General features: G+C 48.6%; 1 protein-coding gene across 4 annotated transcripts in view; it reads right to left on the reverse strand.

Annotated features, from left to right (window-relative positions):
- Positions 1–27,518, reverse strand: part of ACAP3 (ArfGAP with coiled-coil, ankyrin repeat and PH domains 3) — a 96,145-nt gene that overhangs the window by 18,602 nt on the left and 50,025 nt on the right. For all 4 annotated transcript variants that reach the window (XM_040587297.1, XM_040587299.1, XM_040587298.1 and 1 more), the window contains exons 5-11: positions 18,791–18,849; positions 14,951–15,134; positions 11,325–11,369; positions 10,820–10,915; positions 10,410–10,484; positions 8,851–8,862; positions 538–650 (exon numbers count right to left, since the gene is read on the reverse strand). In XM_040587297.1, coding sequence (XP_040443231.1) covers positions 538–650; positions 8,851–8,862; positions 10,410–10,484; positions 10,820–10,915; positions 11,325–11,369; positions 14,951–15,134; positions 18,791–18,849 — 584 coding nt within the window. The remainder of the gene's footprint in view (positions 1–537; positions 651–8,850; positions 8,863–10,409; positions 10,485–10,819; positions 10,916–11,324; positions 11,370–14,950; positions 15,135–18,790; positions 18,850–27,518) is intronic.

Below are 27,518 nucleotides of genomic sequence, written 5' to 3' on the forward strand. Positions count from 1 at the left end.
GCCTCTTTCCCTGTCACTAGGCATTGCTGAAAAGTCTGGCTCCCTCTTCGTTCCCTCCCATCAGGAATTTGTACACATTGACAGGGTCCCATCCCACCCCACCCCCGAGCCTTTCTTCTCCAGGCTGAACAGTTCCAGCTCTCAGCTTTTCCTCATATGAGAGATGTTCCAGCCCCTTAATCATCTTTGTGGCCCTTCACTGGATCCCCTCCACTAAGTCCACATCTCTCTTGTGCTGGGGAGCTCAGAGCCAGACACAGTACTCCAGATGTGGCCTCACCAGCACTAAGTAGAGAGCGAGGACCACCTCCCTCAACCTGCATGCAAAACGCTCCTAAAAGAAAAGCCTTTGTATGCAAAAACGATCAAACCAACCTCATTTGAACTATTTAGCTTTTAGCTACTTAGCTCGGAATCCTTCCAGTGGTGATAACAGTTGCTAAGATCTCACTGAAAGTTAAGTGTGCTGCTGTGGGGGCAGTTAGCTGTATGCAGAGGTTTAGCCCAAATATCAAATGGAATATGAGTTTTACTCACCGATTCCATGTTTTGAAGGCATTGCTAGCTCTCTTGAAGAGGTAGCCTTCCATCACCACTCCATTTGGGGCATCTACATTAAACTCCACCTTTGAGTCATCACAGGAGAAGTCCTGCAAATAGAAAGAGACTGAGACTCTAACATGACTGCACTCTCTAGGACCAAGACGGAGATGAGCCTAATCAAAACATCAAGAAGAAAAAAAAAACATCTACGTCAAAACGCGAAGGTTCAGGCAGAGCTTTCAGAGCATATCCCTATGCCTTAGTGCAGCCGTGAACAGCAGTCACAAATCATCCTCATTCCAGCAAGCTTATCTGTTTGCAGGAAAGTATTATACATGCTTTATTTCCCCCTCTGGTAGCTGATAAGGAGAAAGGCAAGTTGCTTATCATCATGAGGGCTAAAAATTCCCAATATTTGGGTCAGTCTAAAGCAATAAAGGTGCTTTTCACTGGCCAAGTGAGTGAGCAATGCTGCTGCCAGCTCTCTGTTCTGCAAGGAGCCAGGAGCAGAACAAACCCCAGCTTCTTTACACAGGGCGAACAGGCATAATGATTTCTAGAGGGGAAGACTTATCAATTCCATTTTCATTAGCTATCATCATACACCACCTCCAATCTGAGCTCACTCAATTCTCTATGCTATGCTACCAGTCAGAGCTGATTTTTCAGGTTTGCCACTGATTCATCAGATAGATCTCATGGATTCTGACAGCTGGCAAGCAAGACACAGAGCAGAGGGAATAGCAGCTGCTCTCACAGAACATGGGATCCTTTTCCCTGGGGAATAGTCTGCCTCCTTCCCAAGAGAAACTAGGTCATGAAACCTAAACGACTTTCCCCTCTAACCTGTGGAATTAAGGCACATTGTCTCTTTGCACGCTGATTCCACTCCAATGATGCATGCTACCCACACCTCCCCCTCTCTGGAGTGCAAATATTTCTCCCTGTACTACTTGGTTCGAAGACAAAACAGCGCAGTGCAAACAGCCCCATTAAGTTAAGTGCCTTTCCTAGCTCAGCGTATGAAGACCCTTTTGATGCTGTGTTGCTAAGCAACATGCACTTCACTCTCATTAAGATGAGTTATTTTCATGTTCAGAGATGCAAGCTTGCCTGGGAGGTGTCACAATAATAATAATACTACTGATACAGAAGGAGGAGATATAATGCGACAGGACTGAGTCATTCCTTGGAAAGACAGCATGATGCCCAATTAGACACTGGAAACTGCTATAAGGCACCCAATTAAGAGTCCTGCTCAGCCCTAAATTTTCTTGCCATTAGAGGGTGAATCCCATGGGGGTCCTCTTCTGCAGATGTCTTTTATGTACATATTGCAATCAAAGGCTCGAGGGAATTTTCCTCTAACTCACAGATAGTTGCATCTGTGATTTTTGCAGAGCCGCTCCACAGTGACAATTCTACAGTCAATGCGAATCCGCGTTGTCTTGCAATACATAATTCAAATATCCAAAAACGTGGAGCTTGTTGAAAAGCGCACAGCAAGCGTAGGGCCGAACCCTTCCGAGCACATCTTAAAAATGACCACTTAGCTGGATCTTGCTTTGTAGAAGAGGTAAAAATAAGGGGGAGGGTCTAAATATCATCACCTGACTTCTTCAGCTGTCCTTAGATAATGAAGCTGTGTGACGGTAAGAAGGATATATTGCCGGTGAGTGCGGGAGGAACAGATGGGCCATATGCGTCACTACAGTAAATCCACTAAAAACCAGCAGAGTCAAGCCAGGTGTGAATTTAACCTCGCTGAGGCTGTATTGTATGACACCTCTCTACCGACCTGAATGGCTCAAGCAGACGAGCTGAAGGCGCATGGGTTGTTCCTTGCCTTTGAAAGGACTCCAGCATGCACCAAGCCCAAAAAAGAGAAAATGACACACAAAACCCACCAAGTGCATATGAAGCTAAGAGAGAGCCATCTGGATGATGTCCAAACATAAAAACACATTGCTGGGAAGAATGGCTTGTGTTTGTGTTTCTCTTCCTTGTCTCGTTGGTTAGGAAACATCCCCAGGCCAAGTGCTGCTCATATTTTTGCTGGTGTAATTCCTGAGCAACTCCACTGCTATCAACAGAACTACTGAAGGGCAGCTGAGGGCAGAATACATTGACCCGAGTTGTAAGTGGGTTTTTGCTTTCCACTTGCTGGTTTGAAAGCGTCTGCATTAATATCCTTCTTCTCATCCCTATGGATATGTCTCTTGGAACGTATTACTTTATATAACAAAAGGAGAGATACGAGGGATAAGGACCAGTCTGCCTTTTACGCCCAGGGCACGCAGCAGTCTGATCCTCAGGGGAACTTGGTTCCATTCCATCCTACGCTGCTTGGAAGCACCTGAAGTCTTTGCTCCAAAATTATTGAGAGTGTTGAAAGACTAAGTAAAGGGGAGAGTGAAAAAAATCCAGTAATTAACCCCTTGATCAGTATCATTTTTCCTCTCTCAGCCAGGCAAAGGCCAGAAGAGGGATGTACAGAAATGGCCTGAGTAGCTGAAAGGCAAAATCACAGCAAGTGCAATTGTGAAACTTCCAGCACACCAGAGCAAGCTTAAACTACAGGCTTAATGGATTCCTAAGCACATCATCTTGCTGCAGCCCACAAAGGGAACTTTCTTACCACAACCACTGAAAAAAGGAGAAATTTCTGGGAAAAAAAGTTACAAGAACATCTGTTGAAACCTGCTTCCAGGTCAAAGCTAGCTTAGAAACTGTCCGAGGGGATGGATCACTTTGCCAGCGGTGTCAAAACGTCATGATAGTGTGTGGCCACAGCTGGATGCACGCAGATGGGTGACAATGAACGCCCTTACCTGGGTGGCCTCCCCTCGGGGTGTCCCTCTATCTGTTCTACTCACTGACACAGATTTTAATCCGGTTCTTCCACAGAACCGAGTCGAAAGGTCCTGGCTGACAGGACACACATCACAAACTGTGCCCCCCGCCAGTCCCTCTGTGACCCTCACGGGGAGGCAGGGCACCAGGGGAGTGCCTGACTCCACACAGAACTGGGAAATGCAACCCTTCCAGCCCCGCAAGCCAAGCCACGATGTCTGGAAGGTGCTGGTGAAGAAGGAACACGTCACCCACTCCACAACATTCCAAGTAGGTTTCTTGATTCAAATCTTACCCTTGATAAAGCAGGGTAAGAGAGTGAACATAGATGATTTCTCTTGTCCCCTCTTTTTCCATTTTCTGCTATACATGAGATTGTACTTCAAATGAGATTATTATTTTAATGCATGATTTTAATAAACTACCTTTTGCAATGATGGGAAGCATTTGGTAGTGTACATGGAGTAGGCAAGTCTGCTCTAAATGAGTTTGGACTGATTAATTAAGCCTGCATTTAGCACCTCGTTGTCTCTGTAACATGAAAAAAATGCTTGACATGGGAAACGCTTCGTAGGATTGGGATCTGAATGGCTTTGGCTGCAACCGCATACACGGTCCAGATCAGTGACTGTGCTGAATCACACATGGGTAAAATAAATCCGACATGTTCCAAAAGAAGAAACCAGATCGCTGTCATCACCTGCTTCTCTTTCCTTCACTGGTTTTCAGTCACACCAATTTTGTCTCACTGTCCCATCCCCTTCCCGGTCCTGTCACTCTGAGTTTACACACGAGGCTGCCTGGGAACTGATATTCTTTTAGAAATGACATCACAATGGTTTCCATGGGAGCACACCAAATGATGCTGAAGCAACAATGAAGTAACACACTCCAAGAGACACATCCATAGGGATGAGAAAAAGGACATTAATGCAGACGCTTTTCAAACCAGCAAATGGAAAGCAAAAACCCAGCACAGGCGCAAACAGATCCATGACAGAAAAAAGAAAAGGGGGGGGGGGGGGGGGGGAAGGGAAAAAAAAGGAAAAACCCCTATTTGAAGGTTGCCTCATGGCCCACTCAGTTAGGAACTCCCCCGTCCATCTCCACACAGCACACCCGAAGACTGCTTGCATTGCAGACGCCAGACAAACTCTTCCGATTGCTCCTGCGAAGCAAGCATTTTGTGCAGAGAAGATGGCTGATGAAATGAAATAAACCTCCAGCTTCTAATGTGAAAAGTGAAGATGCCCCTCATCAGCCTGGAATCCTTGGCGGGGGGAGTCTTCAGAGTAAGAAGCCCTGCCTAAAAGCACACCCGCTGAAGTAGGAAAGTCTTGTTTATGGGCTCATTCCCATCCCAAAGGGAACATCACCTGGCTGAGAACAGAGAGAACCTCTCTCTAAAATACCAAGATTTCCTTAAAATTCTTTGAAATACAATCACTGTGGCAATGGCCCTCCCTGAAAAGCCACAGCGTTACTCCCTCAGTGCATCAATGCAATGTGGACATAACGACACTGTCCTTTTCCGTACATTTTGATTTCTACTGATAGAAAATACTGTCAGAACCAGGCAATCACGACCAGTGAATCATTACAGTCCAGGTGGGTTTAGATATTCAGAGAAATATATCTTACTACCAAGCCTCAATGTTAATCTCTTTTCAATCGATACCACTTAGGGTAAGTGACAACACACGCGATACATCCTTTTCCCCACAGAAGACAAAGGCTTTTATCCAAAAGTGCCCTCTTTAATTATCCAATTAGAATTTATAATTTAACAATAGTATTATGTATGCTCCCAACAACATCATGTATACATCCATGCATTGGAAACAACTTCTCCTGGAGGTGAGTTTAAAATTGCATTTGACTAGTTCAGCTATTCGGTTCTGAAGGGAACATAATTCAGAGGAATATTCACATTCCCTAAAGACGCACGCACATCCCTTCCACACAAACACTGGTGCATGCAGTCTGTTCTCTTCTGGTGCCTGAATATATTTGGAGCTTTTCTCTATCTGGCTATTTTTACCTCTGTGTATATACTGCGAACAATCCGAGACCCTCAGCGGCAGATGGAATTTGGAGGAGGGCTCCCCCACCTACACTCCGCTCTGTGCAGACAGCTTTCATTCATTCTGGCCAAATCCCATTTAGAGACCTTTTGTTTCTTGAATTTCCTAATGCCAAACGATCTCCCTGCTCTGCAGCTTGCCAGCAGATGATGCACAGAGCTCCGTGCCCTGCCCCAAAGCTTTTCCAAGCCAGAAACAGAACCAAGCACGTTTGCTTTCATAAAGCTCTACTTGCTTTTGGGTCACAGCGGCAAGGTCCTACATCACAAATCCTCGCCCCCCCCCTAGGGAAAAGCACCCTCTAAACTTTCTCCCCAAGTCAAAGCAACCCTGCAGGAGTCTCCTTACCAGGAGGTATTCAAGCCTGCTGAAAATCTTCATGATGCCAGCTGCAAGGGAGGTTGTGCTGCTCTTGCCTAGAGAGCAGGGAGCAGCTCTGCGGTTCTCGCTCGCTCTCTGTTCGCTCTCTAGAGTAGCATCTCTGCTAAGCACCGTGGGCTGGCAGGGAAGGAGGGATTTCTTTTTCAGCCCCTTCTCTTTTACCCCTCCTACTCCTTTTTGGGAGCTAAAAGCTCTGGTGGTGGCTCCTGTCAAAGCGAGGGGCACTACGAGAAGGAAGCCTGTCCAAGGAAGCCTGCTGGCCTCTGGGGACCACCTGCTTACCCCCTCCTTGTGCCTCCTATTCACAGTCAATCAGCTTAGAGCAAGGGCTAATTATCATACAGCTGTCACGGAGGCACAGGAGGGAATGGGAGAAGCCAGGCAACACAGAGCCAAGTTGACAGGAAGATGCTCACCGAATGCCTCCCTGACCTTAACACAGCCAGGCTCGCCTGCCTGTAGCCGGGTCGGCTTCTCCCAGCTTCTGGAGCAGAGCCAGCCTTTGGGCAGTGATTCCACGCCTGCTCCGCTGCAGCCACAGAAATGAGGGTGTTGAAGTGCCATATGGCCCCCAGTTGATTATCTACCAGCTGGACTGAACGAGGCAGAGAGGTCAGCCTTGGCACTCCATCCTCCCTTCCCATGCAAACAGGCAACAGGAGCACAGTTGCTTCCCCGCCTGCTCCGGGCTGGGGAACAGGCAGGAGGCTGCAAAGAGGTTTTTATGTAGATAACTCTGTATCCTGCCACTTGCACTGTGGCCTGTCAGTTTTGGTGCAGTGGAAGGATTCAAGAAGGTCAGGATCTGTGAGGGAGGACTGGTTTAAATGCTACTGGTTTCTCTATTCATTTCCCACTGGCAATAATTCCTAGGACTGTGTGTACTGTGCTAAGTTCTCCAAAATCTTTCCCCTCAGTGGTCCAACCTACACCAGGTCCTGTGTGTCTTTGTGCGTCCATCTGAAGGAACTGAGCCCATCTAAAAAATACGAACTCGTCACATCTGTGGTTTAAGACAGTGCAGTTCAACACACAGAAGCAACGTGGGAAGCTACGAGACCCTCTCCTCAGCCTCCTCCAAAATGTATCGCAGAGCACGGTCCCCGCACACGTGCATCCCACGCACAGGAGAAAGGCACCCCCAGCCTTCATCACGCCGAAGCTCTGCACAATGGGAAGATAACCCAAATATTTATTGTGGGTTTATTTATTTATTTATTAAACAAAAAATATTTAAAAATGGGAGACTCTTTCTTCCTGCTCGCTGATTTTATTTGAAACCTTTTTGTATAAGCAAGTGTTATTTTTATATGAAGTGTGAAGCCGCAAATAGACATCTTTAAGGTTTTGGAGCTGGGAAGGCAGAGAGTGCCATGGTTAAAATGACAGCTTGAAATGACAGCTGCCCTAGAAATCTGCCCCAAAGGTGGCAGATGTTCCGTGAGGGAAGATGGGGAAAGGGTGGCACAGGAATAAAGCATCTAAATTACAGTATCAAAGAAAATATTCAAGATTTATGCTGAGTTTTTCTCTCCTACTGAATTTATTTTAATTAAAACAATAATGAAACAAAATGCCATAGACCATTTCCTTATGAATTTGGCTTTTAAAAGGCTGCCCTCCATGCCTCACAAAGCTGCCCAAAGGCTATTCAATTCCCTGTCTTTGGAATCTGGGCAGCTTTCCCACCCCAAGAACACTTCAAAATGTATTATTTCAACTAGATTCCCTCCCTTTCCGTCATGCCTTAGCAGGCTGTTCAGGGAGGACACTCTGTTGAGGTAAAAAGGATAATTCTGACACCACTCTAATGAAGCACAACTAAATCTCCAAATTTTTCATGAGACCAGAGGGTATTCTGGGCTCAGCATGAAGACATATATTCAAATACGTGCTGTGCTCCCTTTGGAGACGGCAAGATGCTCACCAGATGCAGAGTGCCATGCTCCATCGCAAAGGGAGGAGCAACACTGACTCCGAGCAGCTGAAAAGCTGTCTCCTAGCACTTTAAATCCTACATTGCAACAGGGATGCTCAGCTCTCTTACAAGCCTACGGACCCAGAGAGCCACTGCTCTATGCATATGTATCCCGATGAAGAGTAACTGCTCGTCCTCCCTCTTGGAACCTGTCCTCTGCTTCACCCCCTGTTAGTCCAGTCAGCAAAGCCACGAAAAGGGATTTAACCGAAATGCACTGTGCTAGAGAGATTTTTCCATGTTTCCTTGAATGAAGTCATCACTCCAGCAGAGCCCCAGGGGACCTGAGGGTTCAGAAATGGATTTACCCCTCCCTCAGAACACTCAACCAAAGGCAGCATATGCACAGGGAATGTCTGTCATTAGCTTTCAAATCTGGTTATGTTTCCATCTCATGGGTTATGACATTTTTGAGGGTAAGCATTAGAAAGGAAACCATGGCCACTTTGATTCCTCCTGGTGAGAAGTATTGATCCCCACAAGTGCCTGCCAGACGGACTCCTCAGCAAACCCTACGCAGGGCTGCATTCGTGAATGGTTCTCTCTTAGGGCTCTCTGAAATCCCTTCTTACTACGCCCACAGCGTGTGACAGCGTGTGTCAGAGCGTGCTGTGTATGTCACAAGTCCACCAACACCCTCTGCCAGGAGCCTCCCACCAGAACCGTGGTCCTCAAAGCCCCCCAGGCACTAAACATGCACCGAGTGCCAGCCAAGCACTGCTGCCACTGCAATACTGACCTCTGAGTCAAGACTGACCGCCACACAAACAGAGGGACCTGAAATCTTATCTTAGCACAGGACTGAAAACACCTTTGATGAGGATGAAACCCAAATCACTTGAAACTGGGCTTTAAAATTCCATCTCCGGTGTTCAGGTTACACCACCAATGCTATGACAAGGTTTCTTTGTTTTGCTTTCAAAGGCAGGACTTCATAAATATCCAGAGCAGCAAAGTGTTAATTCTGAGAAATGAAGATGCCAGAAGAAGGAAATACATGTGGGTACTCACCTGTAGGAGGGTCTGCAGGGGCAGGTCAGCAATCCATGAAGAAAAAGAAGGAAAAGAGAAAAAAAAATTAACTGATGTTTCTGTAAGCCTTGGATTTGGAATCATTGGTCCAATCCAATGGTCTGGAAAATCAGAGCCCATGTTAACCAAAGATGCCTCCTTACTGAAGGCTCAAATTTTTTTGATAATAAAGCCTATTATCTTGCCAGTTCATGGTGGTTACCCCCAACTACAGCAGGTGAGAAGACACACATGGTGTGTTACCATAGCTCAGCTGAAAATAACAGCTTGCTCAGCCATGGCAGCTCTATGGCTTGGGTCCCCGCAGATCTTCCCAAAGTTACGCTGCTCAAGGCTGTGGCCACGTCATGTCACAGGAGCCAAGCAAGAATCATCTGAGCTGCAGTTTGGAGCACACTTGCAGGAAAGAAGTTCCCTGCAGCACACTACTCTCTCAATAGCAGCATGGAGTCCTGCCCTCTCTCCCCCACGACCCACGAGCATCGCTTCAGTGCGGTGTGAGCTCCCCAGGTATGAAGAAAAGGCTCTGCAGCAAGTCCTGCCTACGGGGACCAAAGGAGTGCTCATTTATCTGCTGGGTGCTGTAGCAGGGGCTCTGGCCATCTGGTTGGGTTGGGCACTCAGGCACGGTGCCATGCTGCTGCCTCACCACGGGGCAAGGCACGGGAGAAGCGTTAGAATGGACACATCAACACGGCAGTAGCTGCAGGTCATGGGGCTTGCCAGATAAAAGCTAGCTTGCTCAGCCAGAGGAAGGATGCAGGACTAGGGGAGAGGAAGAGAAGAAGAGAAGAGAAGAGAAGAGAAGAGAAGAGAAGAGAAGAGAAGAGAAGAGAAGAGAAGAGAAGAGAAGAGAAGAGAAGAGAAGAGAAGAGAAGAGAAGAGAAGAGAAGAGAAGAGAAGAGAAGAGAAGAGAAGAGAAGAGAAGAGAAGAGAAGAGAAGAGAAGAGAAGAGAAGAGAAGAGAAGAGAAGAGAAGAGAAGAGAAGAGAAGAGAAGAGAAGAGAAGAGAAGAGAAGAGGAGGGAGAGGAGTGCTCTGATCTCTCCCCAAAAGCAGCTCTGCTGTGCAGTCAAGTTATTTTCACAGGCAACTACAAACAACTACAGCCACTCCTCTATCTCAGAGCCATTTATAGGATATGAACCTTTGTATCTTCCCACACCCTCAGCAGCACAGAGGGAGACAAAGCGTAGAAGGCAGGCTTGCTCAGAGGAGGAGCAGGTCAGCGGCGGAGCTGGGAACACAGCCCAGGTGCCCCGAGCCATGGGGTCCTGCCTGTGTCCCTCTCCCTCGTGTCCCTGGATGCGTCAGCAGCTGAAAGCCCTGCGTTCCGTCAGTCTTACCTACTACTATCTAGGTCTCCCAGCATCCATCTGGTTACTACTTTCATCTCAACAACTTCTGCTGCAACTGCTCCAGGCTGTCAAAGACTAGCCCAGCCAGGCTCCTCATCAGGCAGCAGTTGCCACTTCGAGCCAGACAGCCACACTAATGGAAAGAAGTGCTGCTTGCACCAAGCTGCAGCTTCAGGACTCACCCTCTGCTGTATCAGCGCATGCTTGTGCTCCATCTCCCTTTTCTCCACTGCCGAATCAATCACCAGCTGGTCCAGCTAAAGGCAGGGAGGAGAACAGCAGGTACAGAAATCAGGAAGGAGGTTTTATTAGCCACCGTCCATCTCTGCTTCTCTGCTCCGGGATTACACCAGCCCTACCTAACATCCCGAGTCCCCACAAGAGGGGAAAAGGGCTGTGTTTGGGTGTGCACTGGAAGTAACCATAGCTTTTGGCTGCCACCCCATAATGCAGCATGGCTCATCCAACAAGCATGATGCTCGGACCACTCCCTGACTACCAAGTACAGTAGCTGAAAAGGGAAGAGGATGTCCTCTCAGGGTGAAGGGGTACGAACAGGCAGGTCGAGTCAAGCATAGCCCTGGCCCCTCACCTCTGTGGCTAGTTTCTTCATGTAGGGATCCAGTTCGTGGAGAAGACTGTAGCCCTGCTGGAAAAAGGCGTACTGGGCGTGCATGAAGGACAGCATCTGGGGAGGGAAAGGATAGCAAGGTCAGAGCAGGTTCTGGGACAAGGCGAGTGTGAGAAGTCCTTATTATCCCTTATTACCCACAAAGAAGTCTCTTCAAGGTCTAACGCTTTCCCTTCCCAAAGCAATCTATCCTTCCTCACTGTCAGGCAACCCCTGTTGTGAGCATAAAGCAGTACAAGCAGTGTCCTTCACCCTCAAAAGTCCTCTCCAGTCCTGGCCTGTGGAGCATCCAGCTGGTCCTTCATTCTCCCCTCGTTAGCATACCTGCAGCCCCCAGAGCAGTCCCAGACAGTATCTCCAGGGCAGACCGAGGAGTCGGTATGTCGACCCACGCAACCTGAAATGGAGAGGGCTGCCTTTCATTGAGTCACTGAGAGCAGCCACAGAAAACAGAGAGCGCCCTTACCGCATCCAGTATTTCAAACTTCTTCTTGGCCTGGAGGACATTGATCTGTGAAGGAATGGAGATAAAACTCTCAGCACTCGCAGCGTTAAGCAGTCTGGTGTGGAGATCCAAGTAGGAACAACTTGCTGTAGTAACCCTAGCAGCAAACCACAAACTATTCAAGGACACTTCCAGAAAGTTAAGTTTTTGAAAAGACAGTCCTGGTGAGTTTGAGGCAGAATAAAAAGGGGAAGAGCACACGTGTACTTTCTGACCTGGGCTGCTACTGATTAAGGTCGCTGCTAGATGTCTGCCTGTACATAGGCTGACAGCAATGACCCCAGAGTGCAGTCTGGCATCACATGAAGGAGATAATTAATCTCTCAGGTCACTGCTTTGATTTCTCTTAGGCTGAGAGGTAACAGTTCAGTAATCACATTCAAGCCAGCCAGGAAATTGTGGTACCTGTTAGGGGCTTATATTCCCAGTGTGTGCATCCTTTACACACCCATTTTTCTTGGAGAAAAGTGTATGGCTGACTGCCCCAGAGACCATCACATTCCTTCCACACAGAAGCAGCAGTAGCTCAGGATGTCCTGTGCCAGCCCTGATGGGCTTGGGCTCCTGGGGTGGAAGAAAAGGCCTTCCAGCACATTCAGGCTTACACCTCTTCCCTGGTCAGGGAAGAACTGCAGTACCTCTTGCAACAGCAAGACAGCATTGCTTTGGAAATGCACCCTGCTACTGCGAAAGAACCAGTTTGGAGCATTTACTGTGATGAGGGGAAAGCCTGGACATCCCTTGAGCTCTCCAGCAGGTGCTTAGCAGAGTGGCTGTAGAAGCTCATCTTTGACTCCTCACAGTTCACTGCCTGCATCTTTGATCAGGGAAGTCCCACCTAAAATCCCTGCCATAAAACCTTGGGCACAATACAGCAAGGTGCTACATCCCAGTTCTTTCTCTCCAGTATTGTTCTATGCCACTGGGAAAGTGAGTGCTGACCCCTGCCCCCCACAATCACGCAGTTTTGGAGTCAACAGCAATCTTTACCCTGAAAGGAAGAACAGTAAGACTGGAATAATTCAGTATTATGAGGTATGTAGGAAGAACAAGAAAGGTAGTATCTGTTTCTAATGTTCATTACTCTACCAGTGAAACTACAGCCATCAGCATCTCTTGGGCACGAAGATAAAACTATTGCAAATCCTCTTTAACTGGGGACAAAGGCAAACTCTGAGAGACCTAGTACATTTCTCTGATACAGGGCCATGGATCTGGAAGTGAAAAATATCCTTAAGAATTAAAAATAATTTAAAAATTTTATGTAAGGCCTGAGCACTGGCCAGGAGAATATAATTTCAAAAGGAAAAAAAAAAATAATAGCACATAGTTACAATAGCTTGCCCATAGATTCCACGAGTTACACCAGGAAGTCTCACAAGTGCTGCAATTAGCGCTGAAGAAACTGTCAAAAGCAGCAGAAGGTTTCGATGGGGCTTCAGCTGTCAGTGTCACAAATAATGCATTAGCATGACAGCAAACTGGTTCCAGTGTGTTAATAACTCATTTAGAAATGCAGCACCCGTTTGTTCAGAAACACTTTGCTAAAGGAACAGCATCCACGAGGCACACCATGATCCACCTCCTGACTGTGTACTAGGCAACGTGGTCATCAGCTCCAGCAACACAGGAGGGGAGACAAAGTAGTTCAGGTATACCCCCAACCTCCTAGAGACCTCCTTAAAAAAAAAAAACAAAAAACAAAACCAAAAAAACCCAAACCCCTGAAACTAGTAGTGCTGCTTTATAGCAACAGTTTCACTCCACAGCAGTAACTCCTTTGGGCCATGTATAGCCATAAACCAGTCACTGTAATAATGGAAATATGCTACATATTACAGATATAAAAGAATAAAATGATAACTCTCATCACTATATCCTTAATTAAATACCAAAGGGTACCTGGACAAGTTCATGTCTATGCATTTTAAAACTGATGGGTTTAGTCTGGTAGTTTGCAGTGGACCAGCAGGGAAACCTCCCCAGCATTGGATCAGCACGGTCAAGGAATTCTTCCTCTTCCTCAGGGGAAGAGACAGAGGGAGCTAACCGTAGCGTGACCCTGCCAACAAACACAGTTGCATCCATATCTAAATCCTAAATGCAAAAAAATTCAATCCTAAAGGAGGATCAACGACATGCATGATTTATACTCCAAGGGGAAAGCATTGCCTTTCCATCCGTGGCTGCCAGAGCATGGGACTTCAGAGACTGCCTCACAGTCAGACACAACATGTTGGCAGATGGCCTTAGATCAGTGCTACAGGAGTGACAGCTAGTGGAGACACACAGGGATCAATATTAACAGTGACTCTGGCTGCTTGATACACCTATTGCTTGAAAGGACAGACCTGACATGAAGCCTATAAATGATTCAAAGAACGATCTTTGACCATCCTGGGGGCACCAAGTGAGCATTCCCACAGGGAATGTCCCTCTGGGAAGAGAATGCAGCCTAAGGCAGTGTGTTTAATTACTCCTACTGAAAAAAAAATGATTAAAATTTCCCTTTTCAGGAATGCCACAGCATTTTTAGGAAGGAGAACATGTCACAGACCTGAAGAGTCACGTCAGTGCCATGCACAGGTGTAAACACAGCTAAGCACACATTCCCACACAGACGCAGCATAACGCAGGTTGGAAGGGACCTGCAGAAGTTATCTGCCCAACCGCCTGGGCAAAGCAAGCCTGACTTCAAAGTTAGACGAAGTGGCTCAGAGCCTGGTCCTGTTGACTGTGAATCTCTCTGGGTCCCTCTTCAGCGCTGCGTTAATTCTGAAAACTGTTTTGCCTTCCACTCAGCTAGAACTGCCACTGTCGCAACATATGTAGCTACGCACCACGCACATATGTACATGTACACACATACATCCACCCAGATGCACGCATATCCCTCTGGAGTTTCAGGCACAGACACAGGTACACACACATGGATGTTTACATGTGCACACAGATCCAGACCTTTGCCCTTCAGGACACGTAGGGGCAGATAATGATTTGCAGAGAATACTTGAGAGCATTGCGTTCTGTCTCTCACTTTCAGTAGTTTCATGACCCTGTTTTACCAGACTCTCGGGAGAGTTACAAAGATCAAAGCAGCTAAGGATTTGGGGAGGCACCTCCACTCTCTTACACCACTTACATTGACATCCTGTGACTATTTCAAGCAGATGTGATCAGCTACAGACCTCAGCCCCACCAGGGAAGGTCCTCTCATCCCAGCACAGCCTACCCTTCCATACAGACAGGCTGGATTATGCTGGGACCTACTGCAGCATGGGGCTTTGCTGAGCTAGGCATGGGTGCACAGCCACATCCCTACACCCACGCCGAGAACTACAGCAAACCTTGGTGGTTTCATGCTCCATCACACAACAGGACTAAGCACTCCCTGCCTCAGGGGGCAGAGAGAAAGATGTCCAATGGATTAATAATCCAGTACCCTTTGGAACCTGGTGGTAAAAACCTACTTGCCCCCGCCCATCCCTCAACTTCTTCATTTCCTACAGCAGATTATTTAGCAATTTGCTTGTGATGTCTCGTTCCGCGCTCGGAGATCCAGTCAGAGCTGGGGCACAGACACCAACCTGCAACACATAGTCCAGGGCCAGGTGGCGGAAACACTTTCTTGTTATGGTCAAGGTGCCTGTGGCCTCTTCCACTTCATGGGGCTTGTGCCGAGGTGCCTGGGCGTTCTTCACTAGTGAAATCTCCATGTCTTCTCGCACCTTGTCAAACTGCTTCTTGGTTTCCTTGAATTTCCGGACATCACTGGAACACAAAGAAGAGGAGATGGTGAGAATCATCGTTACCAAGCAGCCAGAATATTGCTGATACCAGCAGAGGATGGAGAGGTGCAACCAGGTACACTATGATCTCTCAGAGATCCTGCTCCAGAGGCCACTGGGATCCTAGCCCACCCCACCAAGCTCCACCGTGTCCAGCTGGACAGACTCCAGATTAACTCCAGAGACAGCTGGTAAGGAATTATATTGAACCTTGCATACTGCCTTCAAAGCCTGAACGAAATTCTCCAAGGACAGCATCCAGAAAGCCGGGCCAGATGGCATCCAGCCCTAAAGATAGCCCACAATTGTCCTCAGAGTAAGTGGGGAGCAGAACATTTCGGAACTTACCTGTGAAAATACAAGTTTCACATTTCACTTAGTGAAAAGAATAAAACTAGTTACTTTTCAAATTCAGGACAGGGCATTCAACTGGGGCACCCAGGCCATTCATGTGCATCTCTACCTGATTCTGCCTTGTCTGACTGTAAAATCCAGGCATTTGACTATTCTTTTCCCCTTGTATAATAGGCACATTTATTAACATTTGCATTGGGAAATACATGCATTCACAGTATGAACTGTCGAAGGGTTTTTATGCCTAGAGACCTCACATGAGATCAGGGGTCTGCTCTGCAGGGGCAGAGGGGAGGCTACAAAGACAGAGCAAGTGGTAGACTTATTTTTTTCAGTTTGTTTTATCTTTTTTTTTAAAAAAAATAATAGCAGGTACCATTCAGGCAGGACTCAACTTAAGTTGCATGACCACAAAGAACTGAACACATCAATTCCTGAAGCTCAGCTCTTAAAAGTGGCCTTGGTTCCTCAGGAGCTGGCAATAACAATGCTGCTTTACAGCAGCTGCAACACACTTATCTTCTGTCCAGGGGAGCTCTGTTTACCTCAATTATAAACTGTTATAACTGAAGGTAGTTAAAAAGTGTTAGTAAATAGTAGCGCCCACTTATTCTTTGCCCTAGGGAAGATGAAAAGCTTCAGTTGAACGTGACAGTCTGAGAGTAAATGCTGAACTCTGCCCTGTGGCAAACTGTTTGAAGTTGCATATACTTCTGTAGGGATCAGCCCTTGGCCAAGAGAATCTACCATGGGACAGGTTCAGCAAGGACAAATTAACACGGAGGTGGCTGGATTCCTGTCCTGGTGGTGGTTGTTGCTTTGCCACGTTGCCGTCAGTGTTCAGGGCTGCCCAGTGACATGGCCATCTAGCTCCACTCGCAGGAAAATTAACAGGGTCACTTTTTGCATTTTTGGGTCACTTGCAGCAAAGGGCTGTGGGGATTTTACAGAGCTTTTGATCCAGCTTTGGAGAGAACAGCTTCCTCTTCTGTGCATATCCCCCATGGAAAGGAGCAAGAGTTCGGAGCCACGGTGGAATTTCCCAGCTTTGCTCTAAGCCAGGCTGCAGCAGCATGACTGCAACCTCAGGAGTCAGCTCCAAAAACCCTCCTACTCAGCAAGGGCTGTGGCTTGGAAACGTGCTAAGGCAGACACAGAACATTTGGCTACCGGCAGCGTGGGCAGGGCAAGCTGACCCTTCCTGCATGTACCATGTAAATAAATCAGGCAAAGACCTTGACGGCTGGGAGACAGGGAGGGCAGGTTAGAGGGTGAATGTTGCCCTCAGATCTGGATGAATCACCATGCAAGGGCATAGTTCCCCCTGTCCCTTTATTCCCATCCTCAGCCAGAAAGTCGCAGATTTGCTCTAGCTGGATTATTCAAAATTTTTTTTTAAAAAAAATAACATGGATTATTCAAAATGGTCCCAAGCGTAGAATTTATTTTCCAACCAAGGGTGGGAGCAACGCAAGTATCAAGGCACCAGGGCCTGCAAGTGCAGAGGTTGAGCCGTAGAAGTGTAAAAAGATGAGGAAGTTGCAAAGATGCTGAAAGGATGACAGACCCCAAATGAAAGTGAAATTCTCCTTTCTGACTGCCGGCCTTAAGCAGATTAAATCTGAGCTCATCAGAGAAATAACTACAGAGAAAGTGGGGGTAGGGTGACTGCTCGGCAAGAAGATGGGGATGAGGAATGGGGGGGTCAGCTAGGGACCCCCTCCCTCCCCATCAAACCACACAGCTGCTGAGGGATTCACAGGCAATTACCAGTTCCCATGGCAACCAGCTCCTGCTTAGCTGAAGCCCTGGGTTGCCTCTCTGACCTATATTCAGCTGACATGGGACCCGAGGTACCTGCCCTGGGGACAAGAGGCACTCAGAGGAACATGGCAGGGACAGCCTGCTGAGAGCCTTGATCTCAGCGCAGGCTGGTCCCATCCCATTAACTTCCCAGCTCTTCTGCACCTCAAGCCTGCCACGTGCTAGTTCACATCCTTCAGATGAATATTCTGCATTGCTCACACCAGGGCATTGTAAACCTGCTTTCCATTAGCAAGTAACTCTGAAGCAGCGGCCAGGCTCCAAGCTGAAGGCTCAGTGATGATCGGCTGCTCCCTCCACATGAAGAAGTGCTCTCCTGTCTGTCATCTGTTGCACCAGGGGAGGTTTAGATGGGATATTAAGGAAAATTCCTTCACTGAAAGGGTGGTGAAGCCCTGGCACAGGCTGCCCAGGAAGGTGGTGGAGTCACCATCCCTGGAGGTGTCTAAAAACCACATGGATGCGGCGCTCAGGGACATGGTTTGGAGGTGGGCTTGGCAGTGCTGGGGTAACGGTTGGACTTGATGGGCTTAAAGGTCTTTTCCAACCTAAATGATTCTGTGATTCTATGATCCTCCCAGACAGATGCTCAGGTTACTCCAGAAGAGAAGGGCTGCTGTAATTTGGAGTGACTAAGCGTGATCCGTAGGGAGCTAAGAATGTAGTAATTCTGCTGGACCCCGAAGTCACTGGGCAGTAAAGTTCCTTCCTTCTGCAAGCATGCACTGCTTTTAAATCACAAAGGAAACTCTGCATCAATTGTAAGACAACATACGACACAGAGCTGGCCCTGCTCTGCGGGGATCTGAACTCTGGGGTGTGTTTGACCTAGAGGATCGGCTCCACAGATGAACTTCACCAGACTTCAGGATAATGCTCTGATCTGGAAGCATGCCTCACGTTGAAAGCTGGAGAGGGACTTTTTACAAGGGCACATAGTGATAGGACAAGGGGAAATGGCATTAAACTGAAAAAGGGCAGATTTACATTAGATATTAGGAATACATTCTTTACTGTGAGGGTGGTGAGGCACTGGCACAGGTTGCCCAGAGCAGCTGTGGGTGCCCCATCCCTGGAAGTGTTAAGGCCAGGCTGGACGGTGTTTTGAGCAGCCTGGTCTAGTGGAAGGTGTCCCTGCCCGTGGCAGGGGCGTGGAACGAGATGATCTCTAAGGTCCCGTTCAACTCAAACTGTTCTATGATTCTGCAGTGTCCAGCTTTAACTATGAGCTGGCAATAGGATGAAGACATCTGGTTGACAACAGAGCAACCAAATGATAGTGTAGCACGGTGCCAGCAACAGCACCACACAAACCAGATCCTTTCCTCTGCCCTCCAGTACCTCTTCTGCTCCAAGCTTCCGCAGTTGTGCAAAGCTTGCAGTTCTGATTCTAGTGCACATAGAGAGGTGCAATGGAAGTTCAAGAAGCTGAAGACCAACCTGGTTAAGACAAGTACTCACTCTTTCACGAAATTGTGCAGCTGCTGCCGGACTGACCTCTGAGCCTGGTCAAACAGGATCTGAAAGAAAAGAAAGGGAAAAGAATATCAAACAGTGTGGCAACATGGAAACATTGAGGAGTCAGAAAATCCATGAACACTCTCTAGGGGATTCAGTGTGAGGGACTCCAGGGCTTAGCGCTGTCCGTTATTTGATCGCTATATAATGGATAACAGCTTTTCTCTGTAGCTACAGCACTCCGTTACCCGAGCAGAATTCCTGCACTGCAGGTTCCACAGCCTGTGCCAGGGCTCTGAGACCTATGCCACCAACACACCTTCCTAAGAGGAGTGTTTGTAGGAGCAGCTGCCTTCACAGTCCCTACTCACTCTCTCCACAGCCTCGCATTTCTCCTTTTGCCAGAGGAGGGCACTGCCAGCTCAAGGCTACTTCGGGCAAGAAACGGGAGCGATCCCTGGAGGTGCTTCACAGCCTGATGGTACATCACACCGATGATGCACGCTGAAGGTATGTCACACACACCGATGAACTTGGGGGAGAGATCCAAGCACACAATATAAAGAGAAGCTTCGTTTTTACAAGTCTTTTAAATTTTACTCTCCTGCCTGTGCTTCACAAATAAATGGTCCCAAGCCCATCACTCTACACCCTCTGTCCATCTCATCTCCAGTCCTCCCATCTTTAAGAGGTGTTTTCCCCCTACTGCTGTGTCTGCTCGGCTTCCTCCCATCCATCTGATGGGCACGATTACTAACAACTCCGTATTTCACAGGATGACACAGCATTTGGGCTAACAGGGACCAGATGGGGAGAGGCTTGCAGACCACATAGCGACTGCAGCAGGATGTACGTATCATCCCAGGGTTACAGAGAAAAGCCACTGGCACCACGGCAGCCAGCAAAAGTGGCCCACAAAGAACGGACGAGGCTCCATTTCATTCCACCATCAGGAACACATGGCCTGGGCACTGGCCCAAAACTTAGTGATGCCCTGAAATATCACAGTGCTGGGCTCTGGCATCACTACAGCTGTTCGGCATGAACAACCCTGGCTGATTTGCTCCTATTTAATACTGTGTCCTGAGCAGCCAATTTAACCTCGAGAGGTCCTGGAACACACAACGGTAACTGTGTCTGTGTTCCTGAGGATTCAACCATCATTTCCCAGTCCAGCATTGGCCTTGCCTTCTCTCCTGAAACGTCAAAAGCCCTTTCGGAGGAGGCTTTGAGCCCACCGTGTGAGGGACTGTTCTCAACCAGGGAGCGAGAGGCAGACACAGGACTCGGTTGAGGCAACTTTTCTCAGCGAGCAGACTGTACAAAGCCCTTTGGATCAAAACAAACAGCTTTTTCAGTTTGCCTTTGTTCCCCTCCTCTTTGTGGCAAGCCCGGATTTCCCAGTGGGAGCTTTCTGGGCAGCTTCCCTTGACACCCCAGCCACCACCTCTCCTGTCCCTCTCTGGCCACCTTCTCCGCTTCACTACACAGTTCAGGTAAGACCCAGAAGCGGTGAGCACCTCTGGGTCTCCCAGCTTTTCCAGGAAGCAGGAAACATCATCTGATCATCAGAACATTGACAGTGCAAAAGAGCTGGCATTGCCTAAAGCAGCAGCTTTTTGTGAGGAGGTGGTGGGTTAACCTTGCCTGGTTGCCAGGTGCCCACCAAGCAAGACAGTGCCTCCTCAGCAAGACAAGGGGAGAAAATCAGATGAAAAAGCTCATGGGTTGAGATAAGTACAGGGACATCGCTCACAAGTCACCATCACAGGCAAAACAAACTTGGCTGGGGGAAGATGGATTTAATTAATTGCCAATTATGAATAGCGGATAGTGAGATACAAGAACAAAACTAAAACTGCTTCCTCTCACTATAGCATGGTTAGGATTCCCAGCCTGAGCAGTACTCTGTCCATGACACTAAGATCCTGGCAGGCACTGCAGAGATCTGACATGGGATACACATCATGCCCCACAGTAATCTACTTGCAAAAACACCCCGGTTCCTTCCTGACCCTTCCTTCCAGTGCCAACAGACTCGTACAGGCACAGATGTCCTCCCTACCGAAGATCTCCTGCTAGGAGATAAGCCAGTCATGCTTTGGACGCTGCACAGGTGTACTGCTCCAAGCAGAATGCCAAGCACCCTGCGAGGACGCGGCAGCGCTGGCTGCAGAGCCTTGAACGCGTTCATTGTGTGTATCGCTGCAGCCAAGGACAGAGCAAGAAACATGCCAGGACTAGCTGAGTATAAACAGCCACGAACGGCATCTAAATATGAACAGATGCAAAGCAAGGGGGGGAAGAAAGAAAACCCCAAGACCACCCAGCTTTGTGTTTTTACCAGTGTAAATTATTTACTGCTCTTGGCATCCAGTCACTCTCTCCAACAGCAGTCCAAGAGGCATTGGGCTGCAACTTTTTCCAAGGAGCAGCTTCCCCAAGTGATGTTTGGGCATGGACAGTGTTTCCCTGCACTCGTGATACCATGCGGGGATAGGCAAGCAGCAAGAAAGCCATCTGCTTCCCACCTGCACCTACACCTGGCAGGTTTCCATTACTGGTTTCCGCCAGTAATTAAGGATTTAAGGATCAGGGAAAGGAAGGGACACTATCAGGTCACACTCAGCACTGCAGACAAGTACTCTGGGACGTTCTGGGGAAGAATGGATTGCAGGGTACATAAAAATCAAACCACACAGCTCAGGAACAGGGCTTCCTCAGCTTGATAAGTAGCAAATCTGGGCTACACAAAGCTACAACACGGACAGGCACCGGTGTGATTGAAGAGCTCCACAGAAATGCAGGCTGCTCCCTCTTGGGTGATGACAAGCAGATACCACACCAGGCAGTGCTAGTGTGAGGCACCTACCTCCACCTTACCATTCCTGCCTGGAAAAACCACCTCCTAGCTGGTGCCTTCAAGTACTACATTGAAAGAAGCAAGCAAAAATCTGCTGAGCACCCAGGTCCACAGGAAAAACGGAGAAAGGTACCAGACCAGGCAGATCACCCTGGAAGTAGGATACTGCCCTCGCTTTTGTGGAAGCAAGAAAGGCTCTGCTCACCAGTGCCTAGCTGGAAAAAAAATATCAGATGCTTTGAACAGGGCAAGTGAAGCATCTACAGAAGGTCTCTGCCTCTAGCAGGGAGGCACTCTCCCAGCACGGTGCTGCCAGGCATCCGTGCGATGCTTGGCAAAGCATGGGCTTGTTCTCTGGCTGCCTAGGAAGAATTAACCAAGGATCCAGTCCAGGTCTAAAAACCAGAGCTCATAAAAATGCTCCTTACTGAAGCTGTTTGCTGAGAGGGTGATCTCGCGGTGATCATGAGCAGTATTCCTATGCCTGTGGTACAAGGACCTTTCCATGTGGAATTTTAATGTGAAAGTATCTGTATCAGAACAGGAATCTGCACAAATGAGGAAAACAGGCCATATATATATATATATATATATGCATATATATGTATATCTCCGTCTCCTGCTCTATCCATACTCCTCTCCCCTGCTCTGGTTATCCATGCACTGAGCCCCACAGCACTCTGATGGTGCCCTTCCTTCCAGCCTGAACTGATTTATATAGTGCAAGCCTGGGGCAGGGAACGCCAAGTGGTTTTGAGAGGATATCAGGTAATGAAAATGCTTTTCCCTGAGAAGCATCCTATGATACCAGCATTATTTTTATTACTTTTTCATTAATTTTGCCAGGCAAGATCACCAGGGGAATATTTTCAAGTGTGTCCTCCATTCAATTTTCAACGCAAAATAAATAAAGCTTTAAGAGGTAGAGTTTCAAATAAAAACTCATCCCTTGGCTTTTCCTCCTTTCCCAGACATACTTGGAACAAATAATTCATTTTAAGATTTTCCAGACCAAATATCACCCCACCCTCGCTCTTAGCTTGCACCAAGACATGGGAAGTCCTGCCTATGACTCACCCACATCTGGCCTGAGGAGGGTCAGCATGATAGAAGGGAGTTAACGCAGCTCTCACCCAACAGCAGCAAAAGGCTAGATCCTGTATTTCACTTTCCCAGCATGGGCTTCCGAGGCAGCTGCATCAACCCAAACCCACGTTTGACAGGGGGCTTAGGAATTTCCCTATGAAATAAAGCAAGTTCAGTGGCCCAGGATGGTATTCCTTGAACTGCAAGCCCAAGATACATCAGAGATCCAAAGGGATGCCACTGCTGCAGCACTCCCACATGACCCCCTCCAGCACTTACAAGAGAAGAGTAGAGAGCCCACCAGGCTGCAAAGCAAAGTAGAAGCTAAAAAAGAAGTGAAATTGCCTGGCTGTGAACTGCTGCTCTCAGCACTTACACGCATGGAGCTCAGAAGTAGGACACCACAGCTGCTCATGGGAGCAGTGCTTGAGTAGAGATTAAAGGTGCATCTGTGGTGGGAATTCATCAGGGAGCAGCAGAGGCCGTTGGACCAGGAGCTGAAGAGGAATAACGCAGGGCAGGGGCTTCACGAGCCGAGGTTCCACCCCACCAAAAAAGAAGGGCAGGTTCAGAGATGGTGGCCATATTCCACCAAGATCATCCGTGAAGTCTGTGGTGATGAATCACGTCCAACGCCAGGCTGGGACGTCAGTCCACGTATCAGGGTCAGGCCCAGAGATTGCCAGGCAGATCCCTAACAAGGCAGGTCCAGCATCATGCTGGAAAAATCAGTTTCTAAGTTGGGATCACCAGGGTGTATGGCTGGGTATGGCTGAGCTGGAGACCTGTGCTCCTACAGCACAGCTCAAACCAAGGCTGAAGGCCTCAGGCAGAGCTTCAACGGAGTGCCCGGGGCTGGAGGGTATGGATGGAGGCGGCAGTGAAGCTGGTCCAGGCTGTTAAGGTCTACTAGAGAGCCATAGCCCAAGATGAGCTCAAGATCACAAAGGGAGTCAGCCCTTCTCCTGCAACAGCTGGCCCCAGATGATGAGATGCAGGGTGTGGAGCTTCCGTGCAGCTGCCTGACACATGGCCAAGGGCAGCTCTCCCTTCCCCAGCTCCTCGATTCACCACCCCGGCCACAGCGGTCACGAGCTGGGTGAGTCACTGCTCCACACTTACCTCCCTCATGGCCAGTCTGGAGGCCCCGTTCTCACCGACGTCCCCTGGAACAGTCTGGGGGACTGGTTTGTGTTGCATTTCAATGAGCATTGGTTGGTTGGTGGTCTGGGAATCAGAGCCTGATCCTCTTAGCCAGTCTTGGGAATGCTGTCCCATCAGCAGTCTCCCACAGAGTGTGTCTGCGAGACAGAGGCAGCTACAGCCAGGCTGGCAGGGCCACCTGCCCAGGTACACAGGTACAGGTGCAGGTGCAGGTGCAGGTGCAGGTACAGGTACAGGCACAGGCTGCCTGCCCAGGTACAGGTGTAGGTACAAGTACAGGTACAGGTGCAGGTACAGGTACAGGCTGCCTTCCCAGGTACAGGTACACGTACAGGTACACGTACAGGCTGCCTGCCCAGGTACAGGTGCAGGTACAGGTACAGGCACAGGCTGCCTGCCCAGGTACAGGTGCAGGTACAGGTACAGGTACAGGCTGTCCACCCAAGTACTGCTTGCTCAGGTACAGGCTGCCCTGTCGGCTCTCTCTCTGCATCTGCTGGGGATCAGAAGTGACCCCGTAACAAATCCACAATCTCCATGTGACCCCCCGTCAGACACCCTGCTCCCCAGAGACCACCCATTCTGCCACTGGTGGGACCGCAGTGCCTTTGGCAGCCTGCCCTGGCCCCTCTTCCTCCCCTCCCCAGCGCCCTGTCCTGCTGCAGGGTGGCAAAGGGGTTTCTCCGAGACCTGGGTGCTTACTTGTCCTACGGCATGTCTAAGCAAGCTGCTGTTAGGGTGTGCCTGGCAGAGCTTTGGAAAGAACACGGAAACACCGCTTCAGCTGCTCAAATAACAAAATAAAACACAACACTGACAGCACACTGTACATTTTTCCCCGCTTTCATATTCCTACAGTTTACTTCTCTTTCACTGCAGCTCCTACATGATTATAATAACCTAAGGGGCAGGAGGGCCAGCCAGAATTCAAGCATCCTTTGTTTGGCAGGAGATGCTTAAATGACTTTTATTCCTGCCTGGCTATATGATTTGGTCCTACATCTCTTGAGGAATGGCCCGCCAGATAAATGGCACCCACGAATGGCATTCCACCCGTGATGCCTTTGTAATACAGCTCATTTGAGGATCTGGAAAACAAGCTGACAACACTACTTCTACTACACGTTGGATGTCAGCACATCCTAACTTGGGAACCAAGCTGATGCCGAGTCGCACAAAAAGCTCAAGAGCTCCAGTTTGTGCTTAGATTAAAGGACATTTGTTCCTGCCCCTTACATATTATTGAAGCGGATCGTCGCCCCTAACTGGAGAGCAGATATTCTGGGAACTGACAAAAACCTAGTCTTCCTGAAACGCAGAATGCAGCACTGAGCTGGACCGGTATCAAACCGCAAGGGCAGCAGCTCCCTTAAGTCTTTTAGACCACTCTAACGTCATTGCACTAGGACACAACGGCAAAACCCGTGAAGCCACGGGATGACAGAAAGCACCTCCCCTGCCAGATGGTAGTTCTGCATCCACAAACGATGCCCCTTGCTGGGGTAGCCCGATGCACCTGGACCCTTCCCAAGCTCTGTCAGAAAATGCAGGTGGTCCACCCAGCCCTGTGGAGACTAGGCAGCGTGGAAGCACTCTCTGCTTTCGCTTTCTTCTTCCATCCCCCTGAACTCCACCACTACCCTCCACCCACCACATCTGCCATCTGCCTCACTGACTCATCACAGCTTGGGTGGTTTTTCTTCTTGTCAGCAGGAAACGCTTCCTGGCTCGCTCGGCATAGCTACATCTCCCCTGCAAGCTGCTGCTGCTCCTGCTGGAGGATTCCTGTGATGTAGCTACAGTGATTTACGGCAGACAGGAAAGCTTAAGACTTAAGGAAGCTCAACACAGCGCTGCCTGGAGTAGGGCTGATGAGGGCAATGTTAATGTTACATCTCCTGAGCTGCAGGTACTGGGTGCTGCTGAAGATGCACTTAATGGGCTCGAGCCAGAGCAACCCTGTCACAACAGCACTTCCACTTGCATGCTTCCACTTATCTTCCTGATCGCACAGAGGGAACTGCATGCTTGGGAAAGAGCCTTGACGTGTGAATGTGACAAGGCTGTGCTGCAGATCCTGGTGTTTCTTTCCAAGGGCAACAGGCTGGTGGGAAAACTGTTCGCCATTCTTTGACAGAGCCAGGGGTTATTGCATCCCCATATTCACTGCCTCCCACTCTTGTATAACCTGGAGTCTCTCCTTCCTTGGAGAGGAAGCTGTCCCTTGGAAGTGGGTGCTGACAGCTTTGAACTATCTATAAGTTGTACATCACTCAATCTGGACAGCTAGTCAGCACCAAGAAGCTGGCATGGAGCGTATCCAGTTGTGTCAGCTTTAGAAGTCCATGGAGAGGATTACCCTGCCTTCACAAGAGCTGATTAGGTACGTGACTGCACTACAAAAAAACTGCACCTAAAAGCAGGGCAGGGAACTCTGACCTAATCAGAATTTTGCAGGAATAAAATCCACTTCAAGTCTAGGGTTTAGCAGTCTTTGGCAACGGGGTTAAAAAAATACGTGAGCTTTTGCACTGCTGTAATTCCAAACACCACTGCCTAGCATTATAGTATAAATCCAATAGCCCATAATTATCAGCTACCTCTCCAGAACCAATGGCAACTTTACACTCCTTTATCTGTGAGGAAACCTTGTTACACTCCTGCACTTACATTCATCAGATTCTGTAAAAAGCAGGAAAGGTGGTTTTCTCACATATGACGGCCTGGCAGATTGCTATGCCTTTCAATCTGTTTCTTGTTTTAGGGAGGGTGATAAGGAGGAAGGAAGGAGGCAAAAACCACACAGGTTTTGGAGCTGCCAGCACAGCATCTGTCTGCAGACAAGCAAGGAGTGTTTCCAGCACAGAAGAGTACTTTGGCAAGCCACAGTCAAAATTTATTACTCCAGTGTGGTATGTAGTGAGGAGGGGGGGTCACAGGGGAGACTTCAGGTCTGCGAGCAAAATTCCAGTTCATGCCACTCAGGCTCCTGTGAAATGGAATGGTTCACTCTGGTGAGCTGTGCAAGGCTCAGGCATCCCTGTCTGCCACCCACTGCTCAGAGGTCACTGGAAACTTGTTCCCTGTTGCAGCACAATCAGACTAGTAGACTGCAACAAGGCTTGCCACCCTGCAGCCTCTAACCAGTGCAGGGAAGCTCCCCTGATGAGATGCTTCAGATGGGCCCCGTGCTGCAAAGGCTGCAGCGTTTCTTTTAGAAGTTTCTGCAGAATATCAGCCCATTCTGGTTTTTGGCACAGGCTCCTGGCCACAGGTAGGGGAACGACAGAACAGAACAGTACAAATAATGGGGCAGACCACAACATTTGTTGGAGGGAAGTGCTCTGGCATACTGCAGTGTTTACACAGTGAGGAGATGACCCCCTACTTCCTCAGGATCTCAGGTACAAGGAATTTTTCACGAGTAAGATTTCATTTTCACTTGGGAAGTGCAAGCTAACACTGCAAAGTTGTCCAGGTGCCTCTGTTTCACTGAGTCCAGTGGTACTGGGAGTACGAAATACCTCTGAGACCCTGCACCTCTGCCCTGCGTGTGTTTGGTAAAGAGCCAATTACCCTAAACACTGTACCTTTACAAGTATTAGAGGTAACAGCTGA

Source organism: Falco naumanni, chromosome 3, assembly GCF_017639655.2.
Source record: "Falco naumanni isolate bFalNau1 chromosome 3, bFalNau1.pat, whole genome shotgun sequence".
Lineage (NCBI taxonomy): Eukaryota > Metazoa > Chordata > Aves > Falconiformes > Falconidae > Falco > Falco naumanni.